This window comes from Petaurus breviceps, unplaced genomic scaffold (genome assembly GCF_028583685.1).
Source record: "Petaurus breviceps papuanus isolate PSGF00001 unplaced genomic scaffold, PetGlider_PUasm1.0 184, whole genome shotgun sequence".
In the NCBI taxonomy this organism is placed as follows: Eukaryota; Metazoa; Chordata; class Mammalia; order Diprotodontia; family Petauridae; genus Petaurus; species Petaurus breviceps.
Genome location: NW_027185793.1, coordinates 11,804,547 through 11,823,207, shown reverse-complemented (window position 1 = coordinate 11,823,207; position 18,661 = coordinate 11,804,547). Strand labels below are relative to the sequence as shown.

At 36.7% G+C, this 18,661-nt stretch overlaps 1 protein-coding gene across 9 annotated transcripts in view; it reads right to left on the bottom strand.

Annotated features, from left to right (window-relative positions):
- Positions 1-546: 546 nt before the first annotated feature.
- The window catches only part of FER (FER tyrosine kinase), a 288,611-nt gene continuing 270,496 nt past the window's right edge, over positions 547-18,661 (bottom strand). For all 9 annotated transcript variants that reach the window (XM_069088134.1, XM_069088138.1, XM_069088142.1 and 6 more), the window contains one exon: positions 547-17,276. In XM_069088134.1, the coding sequence (XP_068944235.1) occupies positions 17,134-17,276 (143 nt within the window). In that variant the 3' untranslated portion in view covers positions 547-17,133. The remainder of the gene's footprint in view (positions 17,277-18,661) is intronic.

The window sequence follows — 18,661 nt, the reverse complement described above, 5'->3', positions numbered from 1 at the left end:
AGGTAAAAATGTACTATCTACCAGAAAATCTGGATAACCAACACAAGGTAGTGTTAAAAAGGTTATTGATTTGCTGACTGGAGGGTACATGGATGTCAAGCTCTTTCCTGCCCATATTACTAGTTAGCTCTGTGTAAGAGACAGTAATGGCTTTAGGTTGGCAGATCTTCAGTGATCTTAGACATATTAGCCTTTTCCACTGTTTTGCTTTGTTTTTTGGTGCTCATTTTGAATCTAAGTCCAAACTGATCCTGTTATGAAACAATACTCTGGTAAATGGCTGATTCCCACAAGAAATGGGACATGAATTCCATTTTACTCCTCATTTTTAAACAGAGGAAGCAATGATTAGATTTACAAGCAGCAAATACGTCCTCATCAGAACTCATAAACTTAATTATAGTAAACGGAAAGTTAATTTTTTAGTGGACTTGAGATGTTACTGCAGGAATTTCCCTTCCCTTTTCTTTTCCTTAATACATTTTTATGCAGAAAAGTTGAGAGAAATAAAATCACAGTATAAAGATTAAATGGTACAAGATGCAGTTTGCTACAAATAGTTTACATTTATTATAAGAATACAACAAAAGGATCTGTAGACCCATTAGTGGTGATTGGTCCATTTGAAGAGAAAAAAAGACTACTAAGAAATGATACTTTACAAAAGCAATGAACTCCCATTTTAAAGAGGGAAAATCAGGAAAGTAAAAGTGCCATTTCAGCTGAAATTCACACAGTATTTCTTATGAATGTAAAAACTGACAAATAAATAAGTGATAAATACAGATCTGTGTTACAATGATAAAGGATAACTAACGACTGCTTTACATCCTTAAGTATCATTCATTTTTATACTGTTTTTAAAGAGCCAAATGAGACTAAAAAGACATTGTCTTTTCACACTTGCTGGAAGAAGCACCCATTTCCAGTGTTCTATATTATGTTTCACAAATATATTATTTTTAAACAACAACAAAAAGCATTAAAGGTGCTTTACCTGCCCTTGAGCTCATGGGAACATACTTTTGTCACAAAGTGGAGAAAAACACATGTAACTTCTAGCTACATTTAAAAGCACTTGCTATCCTCAAGGCTGGTGGTAGACACAGGCAGATGGAACATATGCTGACACTATATACCTCAGGCCTTCTATCTTCTACAGAGAAATAAGTAAATAAAACAGAACAGAAAAATCCTTCTTCCATACCCATTATTAGTGAGTCTGTCATGGACCACCTCTTTACCAATGGGAGTGGCACATTAATAACTTGAATGGCCTGGCTACATTTTGTACTTTTATACTTCATTTTATAGTTAGTTAAGTGGACTTAACTAAATTCAAATGTGGCTTAGGGTCTTCAAAATACATATCTATTTTCTAACTCTGGCTTTATTGGAGTAGATTTTCAGAACCAAACTGATGGGGTGCTTGGGATCTATGTTTGTAATATCAGTTTGTAAAATCAATTTGTAAAACCAGTCTGTAAAAATCACATTCCCCCCCACCACCCTAGCCTCAGAGCATTAACTCTGCCCCTTCCCCCTGCCAGCACTCTGTCCAGCAACAACTCATGAACTGTTTATTTCTGCTTAGAACAATAACAAGCTACACCTATGAATCCTTCACTAAACCATCTATAAACATTTTAGCTTAGGCAAATGTTACCTCCCCTTAGTATAATGCCAGCTGCATCTATGAATCCTTCAATGCACTATCTATAGGTTAACCCCTTAGCCAATTAAACACATAATGATTCTCTGTTTAGCCTTGGTTCCCAACATCCATCTTGTCAAACAAGACACTGGTGTGTGGCAGACTAGGCACTTCTCAGTTGGCCTTGATTGCTAGCTGATTTAGTGTCATTTCAAGCCTAAAACCACACCTCCAGGTAGCCCTCCCTTGGGTCTCAGTGAATTATGGGCAATATGCCTGCACAGTTGATATTAAAAGTTCATGTTCCTTTAAGCAGTGACCACTCCTTAACTCCTCCTTAATCCACCCTTACTCACCTAGTTAGCATAACTGACACCTGATTTACTGTCTTGACTCCTTAAAAGTATAGCTGTGACTTCTTTAAGTTTGCAGATTCCTTAAGAACTCTTGCCCGCTGTACAGCATAACAATAAACTTGCAGGTTCCCTAAGAACCCCTGCCTGCTATACAGCATAACAATAAACTTTTACAATCCTGACTTCAAGATTGCTTGGGCCTACCGAATTCATTCCAGACTGCAGAGCAGGGACTCTGGTCCTCAGAGCCCCTGTAAAACCTATTGCCATCCCCCCCATCATTTTGGTGAGCCAGCTAGGAGTAAAGTCTGAGGTCTCAAGCTTTCTTGGAGTCATGGTAAGCTCCTTTGACCTCCTCCCTCTCTCCCTGTAAGTCGGGTTCTTGCCCCTCAAGCACCTAGGAAGGCTTGCTTGGGATGTGGGTTCCTGTCTTGGCCAGACTGGGGTGGGTCTATCTTAGACACTGGCATACTTCCCTCTGGATGGAGGATGCTCTGTCTTGGGAACACTTGTGTAGCACCTAATTCATAGGTGGAGCTTCTCTCTGGGATGCCGGAGCTGAAGCGGGGACTACAGGGACTCTTTGGCTTAAGGGCAGGAGAAAGGATGGGTCATTCTCCCTCCATACCCTGAGACTCAGCCCTGGGATGTCTTTTGGACAACTGGAAAAAACTCAGTCTTCAAGACCTCAAGAAGAAAGGATGGGTCAGTTTTCCCCTATACTTGGGGATCTGCGGCTAGGTTATCTTAAAGCAAATCTTACTTGGCCTCCATTAGCATCTATCTGGAGGCCAAGCAAATATGTGATTTGTGCTGAGGAATTCTGGTAATCCTCTGTGAGCTTTTGGAACCATCCTGTCAGTTTCTCTCTGTTCTGTCTTTGTGTGGCTGTGTGAATGAGAATGAGTGACACCCTGTAAGGTTTAAACTGCGGCTGGACTGACGGACTTTCTTTGGAATGCTGTTATTTCTTTCCCTCCTCCTCCTTTCCCCTGCTGCTGAATACAGCCTGGAGGGGGAGAGAGAGAATAAAATATTGTCTTGTTTAGGTTATATGATGGTAAATACAAGTTTAAGAGTGTAGGAAAAGTATCAGGTCAGAATTAGAAAGAAATAAGGTTTGTGTGGTTTTACAGGGGCTTTAATCAAAGTCCAAAGAAGGGTGAGTAACAGTAGGAAAAGCAAGAAAGTTTCAACATGTAGCAAAGAAGGAGCATGGGCAGGAAGTTAAGAGAGCTGAAAGTTATTTGTTACCGAAACGTGTGAACGGAAGGTTTAAGACCTTTAAAAATGTGAAAATCTCCTCTTCATTACACTCTGGCCAAGTGGAGTGAGGAGAAGGGGATAAGAAATAATAAGGGAATTTTCCCCTCGTATCAAAGGGGCATATAAACAAGCATTTCTGGTCTCACTTATTAGGAAAAAAAATCTGTGTATTAGAATGAAACTGTAAGTCAATTGAATTTATGTGAAAAGCAAAAAGTGTCACTCCTAATTTGATGCTAAAGATAAGTCAGAATTCATTTTACTATTTGGCATTCAGGCAAATTGGAATATTTTCTAAGATTTGATAAGAAAAGTGAGGGTTTTTTGGGGGTTCTCTAGTAGTAAGATAAGGAAGTAAGGCACCACTCCTCAAAAATCACTATTGCTGGAGAAGTCAAAGCTATCACTTTTTTTTGTGCCTTTTGGAGGGCAATTGGGGTTAAGTAACTTGCCCAAGGTTACATAGCTAGTTTGTTTGTGTGGGTATTAAGGGTCTGAGGCCAGAATCGAACTTGGGTCCTCCTGACTCCGGGGCTGGCACTTTACTCACTGAGCTACCTAGCCACCCCAAAGCTATCACTTTTCAAAGAAGTTTTTTAAGGAGTGGGCACATAAATGATGTTTATTGGAGTAAACTTTAAATCAGCTGAAAACATTTTACAAATTTTATCAAAGTCTCTCATCCTAGATAAAAAAAGAAAATAGGGTGCTGAAGAATAATAGGGAATTTGAGTTACCCTTGCCCACTTGAGAAAAAAAAGAGGGGGGGGGAGGCATAACAGCTATATCGAGGGCCCAACTGGCAACAGCCCTGGGCCCCTGGGTACCCTGAAGCCCACACCTCTAGGCATGCAGATGACCCTCTCTCTCCTTTCAAACCCCTGGGTCCACAACCAGGCTCTGCAACTGTGGGGAGAGGAGAAAAGCCTCTGTAATTTGTAAGCCTAATTTTCTATCAATAATTTTTGTATGTGATGAATTGGAAATGCAATTAATGTCATTGTGTTATTATGGTATCTCTAAAATGTAAAATCCTCTTATACTGTAAAAATTGAGTGACCATGGGCAGGCAGGTGGCTCAGCGAGTAAGAGCACCAGCTCCAGTGTCGGGATGACCTGGGGATCAAATCTGGGCTCAGATACTTAGCACCACACCCAGAAATAACTGGATGTGTAACGCTGAGCAAGTTACTTAACCCCGATTGCTTAAAAAAAAAAATTGAATGACCATTGTGAGCCAGAAATTGTGTTAGATAAAGCAGTTTTCAAGCTGAATTTTGTTGAAAATAAAAGATGGAGAAAAAGTTGTGTAAAACCAGCTATGTTACTTTATCAGTTCTGCTAGCCCTATCTTATAATGTTTATTTCATGTGAATTGGATTTTTTATGTTATAAAATCTGATGAGTTTAAGATTTTATATTTGGGATACAAAGAGGTAGTAATAATACTGCTGATATTTACTGTGATAGCTGATTGTTCATTTAACTTTTTGGCTATTCTGGAAATATACAGTGATTTAAAGTTATAGTTTCCACATTACCAATGATGAAATGAATGATTCTCTCTGTACAAGGTGAATTGGAAAGGCATTTTGTAGAATTCTTGTTAAGCAAATGAGGAACCTGGAAAAAAAAAGGAAAAATATAGGGATGTGGTTTTCAAGCTTGTTTCATCTAAGGATGTATTTATGTTAATTCAAAGGTTTATGGATCACCACATTCACCATCTATGTGAGATTCCAGAATGTAATTGATTTCTAGTGATAAGTTGATTGTTTGTGTGGCACCAAGAAAATTTTAGTTCTGTGTAACTTCAAAAACTGATCGGCAGTTTTAAGGTCACCAGATTGGTAATTCATTGGTTTTTATTTCAAAGTTCAAATTTAAGAAAATGATAATTGTTTATGATACTGTTACTAGTAAACAGTTGTATTATCTATGTTGTATGAGAAGCAGTTCCTCTTAGAGTCTTGGAGTATTGTAATTTGGGAAATCATAAGCTTCCAAGTCTGTCTTTGTTTAAAAGGAAGTTTCAGTTAAGATTGTTTAAACTTATAAGATTGTTAACTAAGTTATTTGGGCTACTAAATGAGCTACTAAAACTTATTAATTGATTACTATATGTGGAAAGGAGGAGACTGGATGAAAATTTTATTCTGACTAGTTCTGCCCATTCAGAACAGTCCTCCTGCATGTATGATGATGTAAAACTGCCAAATCCCCTAGAAACTACCTCTATTAGGCAAGATCATTCAGCCTGGGAAAGGAACTTGCTTTAGTCATGTAGTTTTTAAATGATCCTAACTTGCTAAGAAGGTGCAAAAGATTAGAAGGTGTTACTATAAATTGGCTCTTATGCAAGGATAAATTTATATTTGAGAAGGAAAGGTGGTAAATGGAATTCCTTACACTTATGAGACCTGATAAATCTTTATTGCTCTTTGCAGCTCCAAGAGAAAAGAAATAATTATAACTGGCTCTAAGCTGTGATTGGTGAAGCTTGTTGTTTGAGGTAAAAGGCACTTGGGATCATAACGAAATTTTGTTTTGAGTTTGAATTTGGGTATAGTTGTCTGCATTAGATCAGTATCTGAGAGAAAATGCCACAAGCTACTCAGAGGGAATGTGATCTTGTACTGTGGACAGGTGGAAATCTACATTTGGTAAACGATGAAGGGACAATCTTAGCCTCTTTCTGGGATGGGATGCCTCCTGGCTCAGTTTACCCATGGGGTTCCTTTGAAAAGGTATGTTTCCCACCTATTCCTGAGTCTAGCTTTGAGGTGGAACAGATACTGCATGGTTGGATGTCTGTGACTTTACCTGAATTTAAATAGAGCCAAGGATGTTTTCTCCTGGCATATTTGGAATGTCACATGTCCCTGTTTTTTCCTTCTATAGCAGGTTTCTATGATCAGAGAAAGTAGTAAAAGATGTGAGCTCTTTCGTGTTAGCTTACTGGGAAATTTAATATTATTTTCATCTAGAATTAGAACATGTACAGAAAGTTATGCAAACTGCTTAACATCATTTAAAAAGTTTTCAATTAACTTTCTTCATAAGCGTTTAGCGATAATTTATGAATCTTGAAACTGTTTTGAAAGAAGGGGAAAATACTTTTGGAAGATATTTTTTAAATCTCTAGTGTGATTTTAAAAGGCCTACTAAAACTTTCATTTGCAAGATAAATTTATTGCTAAATTAATGTAATGAGTTGTAAAGCAGAAGAGATCTTGCTGTTTTGATCTGAATTTGTAGTTATTCCATTATAGAGGCAAAAGTTAACATTTGTAACTGAATGTACATGTAAAAGATTCAATTTCTGAAGTGTCTCCTCCAGAGTGAACATAATCGGAGGATAAACAAGCTTTGTGAAACAAGGATGTCTGTCTACTAATTGGCTGTGAGTTTCGTCAGGAACCTCTTTTGTTAAAGGCAGTACAGTTGTGTTAGTAAAAGAATAATAACTTATGAGGTATCTTGTTTATGCAGTATGTAGAAATATAAAGGAAAGTGAAGTAGTTTGAGTAATGGATTATACTAGCCCATTCTGCCCCACTTCTGGTCAATTTCCTCTTACTCCTTTTTGGCCCTTGTTTGTTTAATATGTTTGCTACATTTGTTTCTTCTAGGCTCAGCACCCTATGCTTGCAGATGACATCTCAGGCTGAATACCAACCACTGTTCGAAAACATGACCCATCAGCCCCTGGACCTGACATTGGCCAGGTTCTGGACACTGGCTACAGACCCAGCCCCTTGAACAATGGAACTCTCTGAGGCAGGGACAGCTCTACACCCCTCCTCAGTGAGAAGCATTTCGGAAAGCTGAGACCATCACCCCTTGTCCCCAAATGATTTGGGGTGCCATCTGTTTAAAGGGGGAATGATGAGGTGCTTGGGATTTATGTTTGTAATATCAGTTTGTAAAATCAATTTGTAAAACCAGTCTGTAAAAATCACATTCCCCCTGCCCCTCCCAGCCTCAGAGCATTAACTCTGCCCCTTCCCCCTGCCAGCACTCTGTCCAGCAACAACTTATGAACTGTTTATCTCTGCTTAGAACAATAACAAGCTACACCTATGAATCCTTCACTAAACCATCTATAAACATTTTAGCTTAGGCAAATGTTACCTCCCCTTAGTATAATGCCAGCTGCATCTATGAATCCTTCAATGCACTATCTATAGGTTAACCCCTTAGCCAATTATACACATAATGATTCTCTGTTTAGCTTTGGTTCCCAACATCCATCTTGTCAAACATGACACTGGTGGGCGGCAGACTAGGCACTTCTCAGTCAGCCTTGACTGCTAGCTGATTTTGTATCATTTCAAGCCTAAAACCACACCTCCAGGTAGCCCTCCCTTGGGTCTCAGTGAATTATGGGCAATATGCCTGTACAGTTGATATTAAAAGTTCGTGTTCCTTTAAGCAGTGACCACTCCTTAACTCCTCCCTAATCCCACCCTTACTCACCTAGTTAGCATAACTGACACCTGATTTACTGTCTTGACTCCTTAAAAGTATAGCTGTGACTTCTTTAAGTTTGCAGGTTCCCTAAGAACCCCTGCCTGCTATACAGCATAACAATAAACTTTTACAATCCTGACTTCAAGATTGCTTGGGCCTACCAAATTCATTCCAGACTGCAGAGCAGGGACTCTGGTCCTCAGAGCCCCTGTAAAACCTATTGCCATCCCCCCCATCAAAACCCAAACCTCCATGTTATAATCATATCATCTAATTTTATGATCACTTATTTTCATATTAACCCTCAATAGCTTGCATCAAATACAGATAAATGGAAATATTTAAAATATGCTTTTGATTATTGGATTCCTATAATATTTCAGTAAATCAGTGGGACTGGGACAACCACATTTTTTGCATGGGGTTCACTCAACTGTGACTAAAGGGAAGCTTATTATCACTACTGAATCTGAAACTGCACCTTCTGTTTCTGACCGTTCAACCTCATGTCTCTGCTTTGATTTACAATCATCTGATGTAGTTAATGCATATTGCCAACTAAATCTAACAGAAATGATCATTTTAATAGGAAGTACAAGTGTGAAGATTTTGTTACAGCTCACTGTATAATATTAATGTACAAAGATGTTTATTTTCAGCATACTAAGGATGCGAATCATTTGACATCCTGGGTGTAGTTACAGAAAACAAAAAAATTCTGCTGAAAATGGTCTTTTGGCTGTCCTTGTCGCAAAGTAATTAGAACCACAGAGGAACAGGACTTCACTGAATGTTATTCTGAGTCCAGGGAATGGTATTATGAGGAAAATAGTTACAGTTATATGAGATGGCTCAGGGCACCTTACCAACAACCATTTCAAACAACAGCATGAGATTTCTTAACACCAGACAGGTAGGTTTACACTGGATTCATAACATTATTTAGAAAATTAAGTTCCCAATCAATGTTCTTCTACTTTCCCACTCCCATCTCCATCCAAGGATTAGTTTGTAGTGCTGGCACACATAGCCAGGGAGATCTTATTACAACGGCTCATGGAAACTGCAGGCTCAAAATAAAATCTCTTGTTCTCCTGCCCTTGGCTAGGTAGCTATAGGTGTTTGAGTTTACATCAATGACTTCTTTATGACTGTGCACAGAGAATTATTTTTTCTTTTAAAAAGATTTTTCAGAGGACTCAAAAATGGAGCTCTTGAGGACATGAATACTTTGTGAAAAATACTACCAATTAATGGTTTAGGGCCTTGAATAGCTTTCTCTTATAAAAACAGACAATACTAATGTAACATATTATCCTAATGCCTAGCCATTTGAATTATGAATTCTTTGTATAGTTTATTTCCACATTTATGTGTTGTTCAACATCATTCCCTTTTGATGATTCTTTTTTTTTTTTTTAAAGCAATCGGGGTTAAGTAACTTGCTCAAGGTTACACGGCCAGTTATTTCTGGGTGTGGTGATGAGTGTCTGAGCCCAGGATTTGATCTCCAGGTCTTCTCAACACTGGAGCCGGTGCTCTCACCCGCTGTGCTACCTGGCCGCCCCTTGATGATTCTTTTACATATATCTTGAAAACAAGGCTTAGATGACTTGACTGGACAATGGTCCAATTTTTGTCATAATGCTTTCACTTGGAAAGCAGCTATTTTGGCTGTCTGTCATGAGACTTGAAGCTGCCCTCCATTCCCTTCTTCCACCTCTCATCTCCCCTCACTTCCATCTTCCTCTGCTATCAGATTATACAAGGCCTGGTTTTCCAGTTTTCCTATCTTGAAACTACTTTGGATGAAAAGATACATTTGTCACTTTTAGTTGCAATTTATGACATTTTTCTTCTTTGGGGACCAAGATTATTTGGTTTGGAGAACTCCCTCATGGTATTTTAAATAAGTAATATTTCAAAGTGATACTTCTTAATTTACAATTCTAAGTAAGTCTGCTTGCTTTGTGGTTAAAGCTTTATGTGTGCTGCTAGCATTCCTGAAGTCACAGGTAAGCCTTCACAGTTCTGCAAAATGATTTACCACATAGATGCATTAGACATTTACTAAACCAGGAGAGGTAGCTAGGAAAAAAGATGAAAACACCATTGAAAATACTGAGTAGGAAAGGCATGTGGCACTCAGAATAAATCTTGTATAACAGTTTAAGGCAATTATTTTATCTTTAGTGATTTACAATTTTAGTCATTTCACAACCTACTCCTGACTAGCCTTCTGGCCAAAGGAAACACAACTGAGAACTTCTCATACCCCCTAATCCAAGGTGATCTCTGCTTTCTCATTCATTTTGTACTTATTATACTATCTTGTATGTTTATATCTCTTTGTGTTTATGTCCTATTTAGTCAATTAGATTTTAAATTCCTTGAGTTTAAATCCCAGGGACTGGGTCTCTTATTCTTTGGTGCCCTCCACTGCAATTAGCATTGGACCTTGCTCATAACTGATGCTTGATACACAATAATTTAATTTGATTGAACAAACATTTAAGTGCCTATTGTATGCATGGCAGTATACTGAGTACTGGGAAAACAGAGATTGATAAATTGATGGATTGGCAGCTGCCAGTCAGAAAAGGGTCTTCTGAGAAACAGAAAAAAAACTTCACAATAGGCACTGTTTTAAGATTAGCCCTTCTTGTTCAATATGTCAGGAGATGTTAATAATGAATTGTTGAAAGAGAAATATCATTACCAAAGCTCAAGACAAAAGCCAGAGAAACAAACCAGGGAAATCAAAACCTAGCACAGTACCTCTTACATAGCAGATTTTCCATATAGTATCCTTTATTGCATCAATGCCATTATTGTAAACTTAAAGTCATTATATGTAACTTCATCACATAACACTTGTAGAACAAATCTGATTAGAGACACTTAGAATGCAAATCTTGAATTCTTCCATGGCTCTCAGAATTTGGTTTGAGTTCTATGTGTGCAAAGAAGACTCCTGAAGTAAAATCTGGTCTCAGATTATGTATCTCAATACTTTGGCTTCTACAAGTTTTTTTTTAAACATCAAATCAGGGTTGATTCCTTATCAGGGACAGTTAAAAATACCTGAAAGTTTTCTTAAGTTCATTATGAACCAAAGATGAACATTATGAACCTTAGCCTAACAGACAGAGGGCTGAGCTTAGAATCTGGGAGACAAGTTACAATTCTACCTTTGACCCTAATTGGCTGTATGACCCTGGGCAAGTCCTTTAACCTCTCTATGCTTCAGGTAACTGCCTAGAATTGATAAATCAGATATGTGTTGTGATCCTCATTATCATAGATCCTTCACAATATATGTATGACCAAAAATAATCTGCCCCTCAAGCATTCTGTTGAGCTACCCAGCAATTCTAGTTTCTTTTTTTTCAAATGTTTCCTATTTAAGGGTAATTTTTTTTTTTGCAGGTGAATAGGACTAAACTATAAATTAAAGTAGGGAGCCTTATAGTTAAAAAGAAATAAAGAAAGATGAGATAATTCCAATTCAATAGATTAAATATCTTATCTCAAAATCTTATGGAAAGCAGAAAGAAAATCAGATCTGAATGAGTCTAATGCCTTCTTTTAAAAATCAGCAATACCATAAAATGGAAATTTTTAAGAAATAAGAAATGAAAAGGATAAACCCACCAAGGTTTGGGGTCTTTCTGTAGATAATGGAGACAAGAGAAACAAGAGAGAATAATTCAAAATGGGAGACTCCTCCAAACAACTCTCCTGAGATCTTTTTTATTTCTATTTAATCACTGCATTTATTGACTGAATATTTAGATTTTTTGTCATTTCTCTAAGTTTGGTCATTACTCTTCATTTCTACATAAATTTCCTTTTTCATCAGTTTTTCTCTTTCTTGCTGCATCATGACAGTCTTTAAGATGCTTCTAAGTTTCTGCTGCAAACATTACTACCATAGAGAACTACATAATGCTATTATCTTGTTTGCTGGCTGGGCAGCCCATCTGGTTGACATTGTGTTTTTTGAGAGCAGGGTATGATGGAGTAAGATCTAAGTTTGAATATGAATTAGCTAACAATAGCTGACTGGTGTTAAGAGGGGTTCCTATAAATGAACAGGGGGTCTTTGGGACCCCATAATGCTGATATGATATGAAGATGCAGGAGAATACCTTAAAGCTGGGAATGACAGGACTGGATCTCTACTGGAAGACCCATGATATTGTAATTACACTATGAAAATGATCTCATGGATTTTAGCATTAACATTATTTTTGAGATATGGACACCATAATATTATTCCAGTCACAGACAAAAGTCCTCCAGCTGATGGCCACATGGTGGCAGGTGACCTATTTTGCTTCCTTTGGTCCCAGTGGTCAATGGTACTGCTTCCCTGTGACTTTCTACTGATACTTTCTCTATTTTTGGTTCCTTTAAATTTATCATGGTACCTGCAGGGCTATATCATCTTGGAATGAAACAAAACTGCTTCTTCCCCTTTTTTACCTTTGTAGAAAATGATTTCCTTTTTTACTCCTTTTATTCAGTAGAAATGCTGCCAACTGAGCCTATTACTTCTGTGTGGTTTAAAATGACTACAAATATATTATAGAATACTTAATCTTTGCATTAGGTAACAGTTTTCAAGGGAACAAAACATTCCCTTTAGCTGATCTAGGCCTATGATGTATATTTGGAATACTTTTAAGGTTATAATTGTCTCTAGTTACATTGTTTTTGTTTTATGAAGAAACATGAAATTCTCATTATTTTTTACCAATATTTCCTTCAAGGAGACTCTTGGGAAGTTTTTGAACATATCCTTTGCAGAAAGACATAAATTATTTTAGTTCCCCAAAGAATCTAATATTTATAGACTAGATTAAACTAACTAAAATTGAGGAAAAGAAAGAAAATTAGACTGTTAAATAAAACACCTCTGGTATGTTTTAGCAAAATGTACTTGATAATAAAAGAAGTGACAACTTTATTTGAATAGCAAACTTTCATACTTAGTCAAAAGTATATAATAGAAATCCATTTGTATATTGAAAACGTCTCACTTCGATTATTAACATGATAGCATTATGGAAATATCTATTTTAGCTCCTTCTCCTTTGTTGTCCTGTCTCACAACATATTATGCTCTACACGAGGGCTATGACCTCAAAACAGTTACAACCTGCACTTCCATGATCCAGACACTACTTGCTCCTGATATCAACTATTTGTAAGAAATATTTAAATTAGTGCGGAGGCGAGGTGTATATGTGAAATGGGAAACAGTACTTTTCCTGAAATATATTCAATTAATCTTATTGTGATGGGAATGTAGTTCACACAAAAATCTTAGTAACACACTTACAACATCTGAAAATTCACAAGAACTAATGTTAAATAGGTGAGCTACACTAGAAATAAGAATGATATGTGATCTGGAAATGAATCGTTTCCTTGTTATTTCTTTCGCACCCATCCAGTTATCAGGTCCTTGGAGAGGCATGAACTATCTTTTCTTTTTATTTTGATATACAGCCTTACAACAGTGTCCTTAAGTAAGAACTTGGTGACACATAATATTACTGGTGTTAGCCAAAACTACAGATAAAACTATTCTGTAAGATTGAAACGCAGCTTAAGTTTCACAGAAAAAAGATCTTATGTTTTAAAGCAAATTTCTAAACACTTTGTTTTAGCTCTTCCAAATGGATAATATTTACTTTTAAATTGTAAAATTCAGACCATACAAAATGCAACATTTCCCTTTCAGCTCAAAGGCTACAGGGAATTCTAATATTGTTATACCTGTTGTGAAACTGTTATAAAGTTGGGAAATGTCTTACCTAACCTAGGGATTTTCACCAAATAATTGATTTTGGTGAATTTACTAAAAGCAAATGAATGAGATCTTCATTAGAGGAATTCTGGGAGAGTTGACAAAAAGTCTTTGATTTTGAAAGTTCAAATAAAACCCAGTAATTGCTTCTCTCCATGCCCTATGAACCAAAAGGAATATATTCCTTTGGAGCTATAACCATTGACTACACAGAATTCCTAATCCATTTTATTTTATTTTTTGCATGCTCTCAGTATTTGTCACTCTAGGAATTCTTTGGCTGATAAATTACAGGTTATTTAGTTTTCAATAAAAAACTCTTTCAAGATATCTGAGAGGATGCAATTCAGAGAACACTTAATTTTGCTGTACATCCAGTAATTAGGAATACATCCAAGGAATTATATAGAGACCTGTACAAAAAATGTTTATATCCAACCCTTAGTTAATCCAGTAATAGCACAAAGCTCTTGATTTGGCAATTACAAACATCAAGAATGGAAAAGCAGATTGCAATGCTAACTTGGGCTCTTTAATGCTAAAACTTTGTTTTTCTCATTGCACAAATAAATCATAGTGTTTTGTGGTCTTCTGCAGACTCCCTCTTCCATAAACTTTGCAAACTAAGAAGAGATTTTATAATCATGCTTTTGGTATGAATTAGCTTTTTAAAGCACATAATTCCAAAAGTTATCAGTGAAAGAAAGAATAACTTATGTCTCAAATACAATGAAATCTGTGGCACAAAAGTGGTTAGCTTAAATTAAAAAAAAATGTATATGTCCAGATTAAATTTTACATTCTATACAAGTGATTTAATTCTGAAAGTCTCCACAAAAGTTATTGGTCTTGAATTGAACCACCGTCTGCTTTAGGATGAAGAGCAAAATGGAATCTAAATATTGAAAGCTTTCTCAAGTCCTGAAAAGTCTTTTTAATTTAAATAGAGTCAGGCTGTGAATTGCAAATTTTAACAGCCTAGATGAGAAAAAAATTGATAAAACTTTCACGTTTTTATACCAGTATTTAAGGATTATATTTCTAATGCTGCTCACAAAATTAAAACCAAAACAATCTATCTCCTAGCTAAGGGATTATCATTAAGATTTGCTAAATAATGACAGCGTGTTTTCTCTTTCACAGAAAAAAAGATATTATAAGAGAAAAAATTCTTTTTGGGAATTATGACCAGTAAGAGAAAATGCCACCCAGTCTGCCTTTGTGAAAGCTACCATACTCTATACTACCTACATGCCATATACTACATCAAAGAATGAGGAAAGAACCTCTGATTGAGATAAATGGGAGAAGAAACAGAGGACTTGGACACAAAGCATGGTTCTTCCACTTGAGGGACCTGTGATAAATCACTTCACAGAGTCTGTTTTTTCATCCATAAAATGAGGGGGCTGGACTTGATCTATAAGATGCCTCCTGACTCTAAATTCTGGGATCCTAAAATCACTGCTGGTGTATTTCTTTATTTGTATATTCCTGTACATTGCCTAGCACAGGCATATGTGATAGTAACAAAATGCTCAAATTTTTTTTTTTTTTAGCATCAATTGATTTTGAAGATCAATTGATTGAACTGAAAAGAAAAACTGATTAAAAGCACATTTCCTTCATATGCCCCATCATAAATCATTAAGAATAAATTATGTTTTCACTGTAGCTTAAATGTAGTAATCAATATGTGTAAAAGATAATTTTTTATAAGACTAGAGAGATAAATAGAGGGCGTTTTCTATTCATTTCTTTCATTCTTTAAATTTCTGTGCTTGGTTCTTGTGCAATAACAGGCACCAAACAGTTGCAAGGGCAGGGGAAATCTGTTATCCTTTTTAAAATTGAAGTAGAGCCAAATACCTAGAATTTAAGCCTATCTAAAAAAAAAAAAGCAACATCACAAGGAATAGATATGTGTATTTTTAAAGGTTTACCACATCAACATTTACTCCAGACCACAATTAGTGCCATTTGCCACCCCTCATAATACACACACACACACACATACACACACATGCGCACACACACGCACACACATCCTCCCACCCTCACAAATCATGAGGAGCAGCTGAGGTCATCTAGGTAACTCTAAATCAAATGAGCTGTAACTAGCTGGATTACCTAGAGGCAAAGGAATCACTGAGACTCAATCTTAATTCTGCACTGAGTGTCTCAGAAACATGGTCTTCTACCTGTCAGCTAATTTCTAGCTGTTAGTGTGACCAGTGATCATGGCATGGGGCAGAAGAGACCATGCTCACAAGAGCTTTTTTCTTCAGAATATCAGTTTGTTGTATGTAGCCTCTGAACCTGTACTGTGCTCCTCAGCTGCCTCTCTCTGTGTATACTCATGTGTGTATGCACTCGTGTCTGTATATCCATATGAGGACTAAAATGATGGAATCCCAACAGCTGGAGTTGGCTGACTGGAACTAAATTCTGGGATGCTTCTATCAAGGATGACTAGACTAAAAAGAAAATAATCTGCAATTTTTGTGGACATGTGTTTTGTGGTTTCTTTAGAAATGAACTTATTGCTGACTCTATGAAATCTGAGGTACTGACACATTTTTGTGGCCCCTTTATAAAAGCTTAGACTGTGACACTGAAAAGGATCAGGTATGAAAAAAGTTAGAAAGGTACTGGCCCTAATAAGAAACCAATTTTCTATTTCCTTTCATTCACCACTTTCATCACTACTACTAGAATGCTTTATTTTAGGTCACTCTCCTTTATAGACATTCCTCCTATTGATAGCAGCTCTTCATGGATTCATTCAAAAACAGTCGATAAAACTCTGGCGTAAGCTCTTAAAGGAAACAATATGCAAAGGTTTCTGATGATCTGTCCAAAGAGAGACAGGGTGATAGGGAATAAGGAAAATCGCAACCTTACTGATAAAATGGGTGTATCATGATCCAAATGTGTTGGTCACTGTACTATTAAAAAAAAAAGTCCAAATATTTTCAAATGCAAAATGTAGTAGTATGTTATTTTTAAAAGAAGAAATTTTAGCATTTTCAAACCTTGTCAACTGAAGTGATGCCAGCTAGTAAGAGAATAGGAGCCTGGGAAGATATTTTAAAAATATAATTTTGCCTCAGTCATGAGATAATCAAGGTTATGCTGGAATGTGTCTGCCAAATTGGCACCACCAATTACAATTATAGCACCAATGTATTAGGTCTCTGTGACTTAAGGCAGCAAACTGAACTGAACAAACTATGAACTGAGCAATATTAATAGTAGTTAATCCATGTCAAACAGATAGGATCCATGGTCCCTTGTGTTTATAGGCTGTGCTTTTCTATGGATGATGGCCAGGTACAGCAGAAGAGCTGTGATTAGCTAAGCCGCACTTGGCAGAACAGTCCATTTTTTTCCATACATATGCCTAGGACATTTTCAAATGGGCACATTAAAAAATCCAATTAATTTAAAAAAAGGAACTCTAGACTATTGCAGATAATGTAGTATAAATTCATTTCATATGAGGGAAAAATATTACTTTGCTGGGAAACAGAGTCCTGTAGGTGGTGTCTGGCATGACTTTATCCCTATGTCACTTTTTTCTTGATGGCAGCTAGCTCCTTCTGGAGTTCGATGAACTTGGGGCGGTTTTCAGGTTTGTAGTCCCAACACCTCAGCATTATTTTATAAATTTCTTCAGGACACTTCTGAGGAGCTGACATCCGATATCCTGGACCCCAAAAGAAGGAAAGGTAGTTTACATTATTAGTAGAAAGGGAACAGATGTTGATCCTAGGCTTTCCTTAACACCTTTGGTGCAACTATTTTACTTTAGAACTTTAATTGTTTAGGTTATTCGGTATAATAGAAAGAGTTCTACAAATGGCATGTAAAGGCATATGGAATTCTCTCTTCATATGGATTTCAATTCTGCTGCCCAGAAAGTATTTCACTATCTGATTTATAGGAGCCATATTTTGTTTGACACAGGGCATGAAATAATAATACTATACATATAATATTGCAATATAGCTGGCCTAAAAAAACCAAAAATTTTCATTGGAAGACATTTACAGATAGTTCCAACCACATCTTACAATCTAAGGCTAAGGCCAGTAAAATTTATAAGCGCACCGACTTTTATGAGCATCCAGTATTAAAACTAAAATGAGCAAGATTCTTCTACGTCCTGGGAAGAAAATAATTTGAAATTTCCTTAAAGGATAAAATTAGAATGAATAGTGAAATACAGAGAGGAGATTCAGGAACTTCTCTTAAACTCAGATTTTGGGAAGAGGCGTATGATATTACAGAAAGAATCCTGAATTTTGTGAGTATCATAAAAACAAAAAAAAATTTAGAGGGAAAGAATCATTTCCCTATACTACTTGGTTTCACCATTTCACCCGTCCACTGTCCACTACTCTTGAATTCTTGCCTCTTCCCCCGCCCCCCTATCAATGTTCTTACTTTGTTAAACACCAAAGTTGGATCACTCCAATCATGTGCCTCATTCACTCATAGTAAGATCGTTGCTGACTGAAACTGGAGGAAATCATTCAGCTGAACTTACTGAATCCACTATAAATTATTTCATGTGACCTCAATGGCTCTCATTTTAGCAAGATGGTGCTTTTACTACTCCCCCTGTTTGCCTCAGTTTCCTCATCTTTAAAATGGGTTGGAAAAGGAAATAGCAAACTACTCCAGTATCTTGGCTTAGAAAACCCTAAATGGGGTCACAAAGAGACACAACTAAAACAAATGAACAACAACAAAAAGCCCCCAGATACTTTATCTCACTTTCCCATCCCCACCCAGCTATTCTACACTTTTTTTTTTTTTTACTCAGGTATCTCACATCATTTCCTCCTTCTTCCCTCTGAACTAAGGATCTCATGTCATACATTACTGAGAAAACAGAGATAATTTTCAATGAGCTCCTTCTTTTTCACATCTCAAAACCCCTTCCTTCTATCCCCCATTAAGAAGTCAATCACTCTACACATATACTTGATTGATCCCACAACCCTTCCCCTTCTCTTTCTAACCTTTGGAGCTCCCTATCTTCCTTCCTTTTGTCTACAAACATGCCTAAGTCTCCTCCATTGTGAA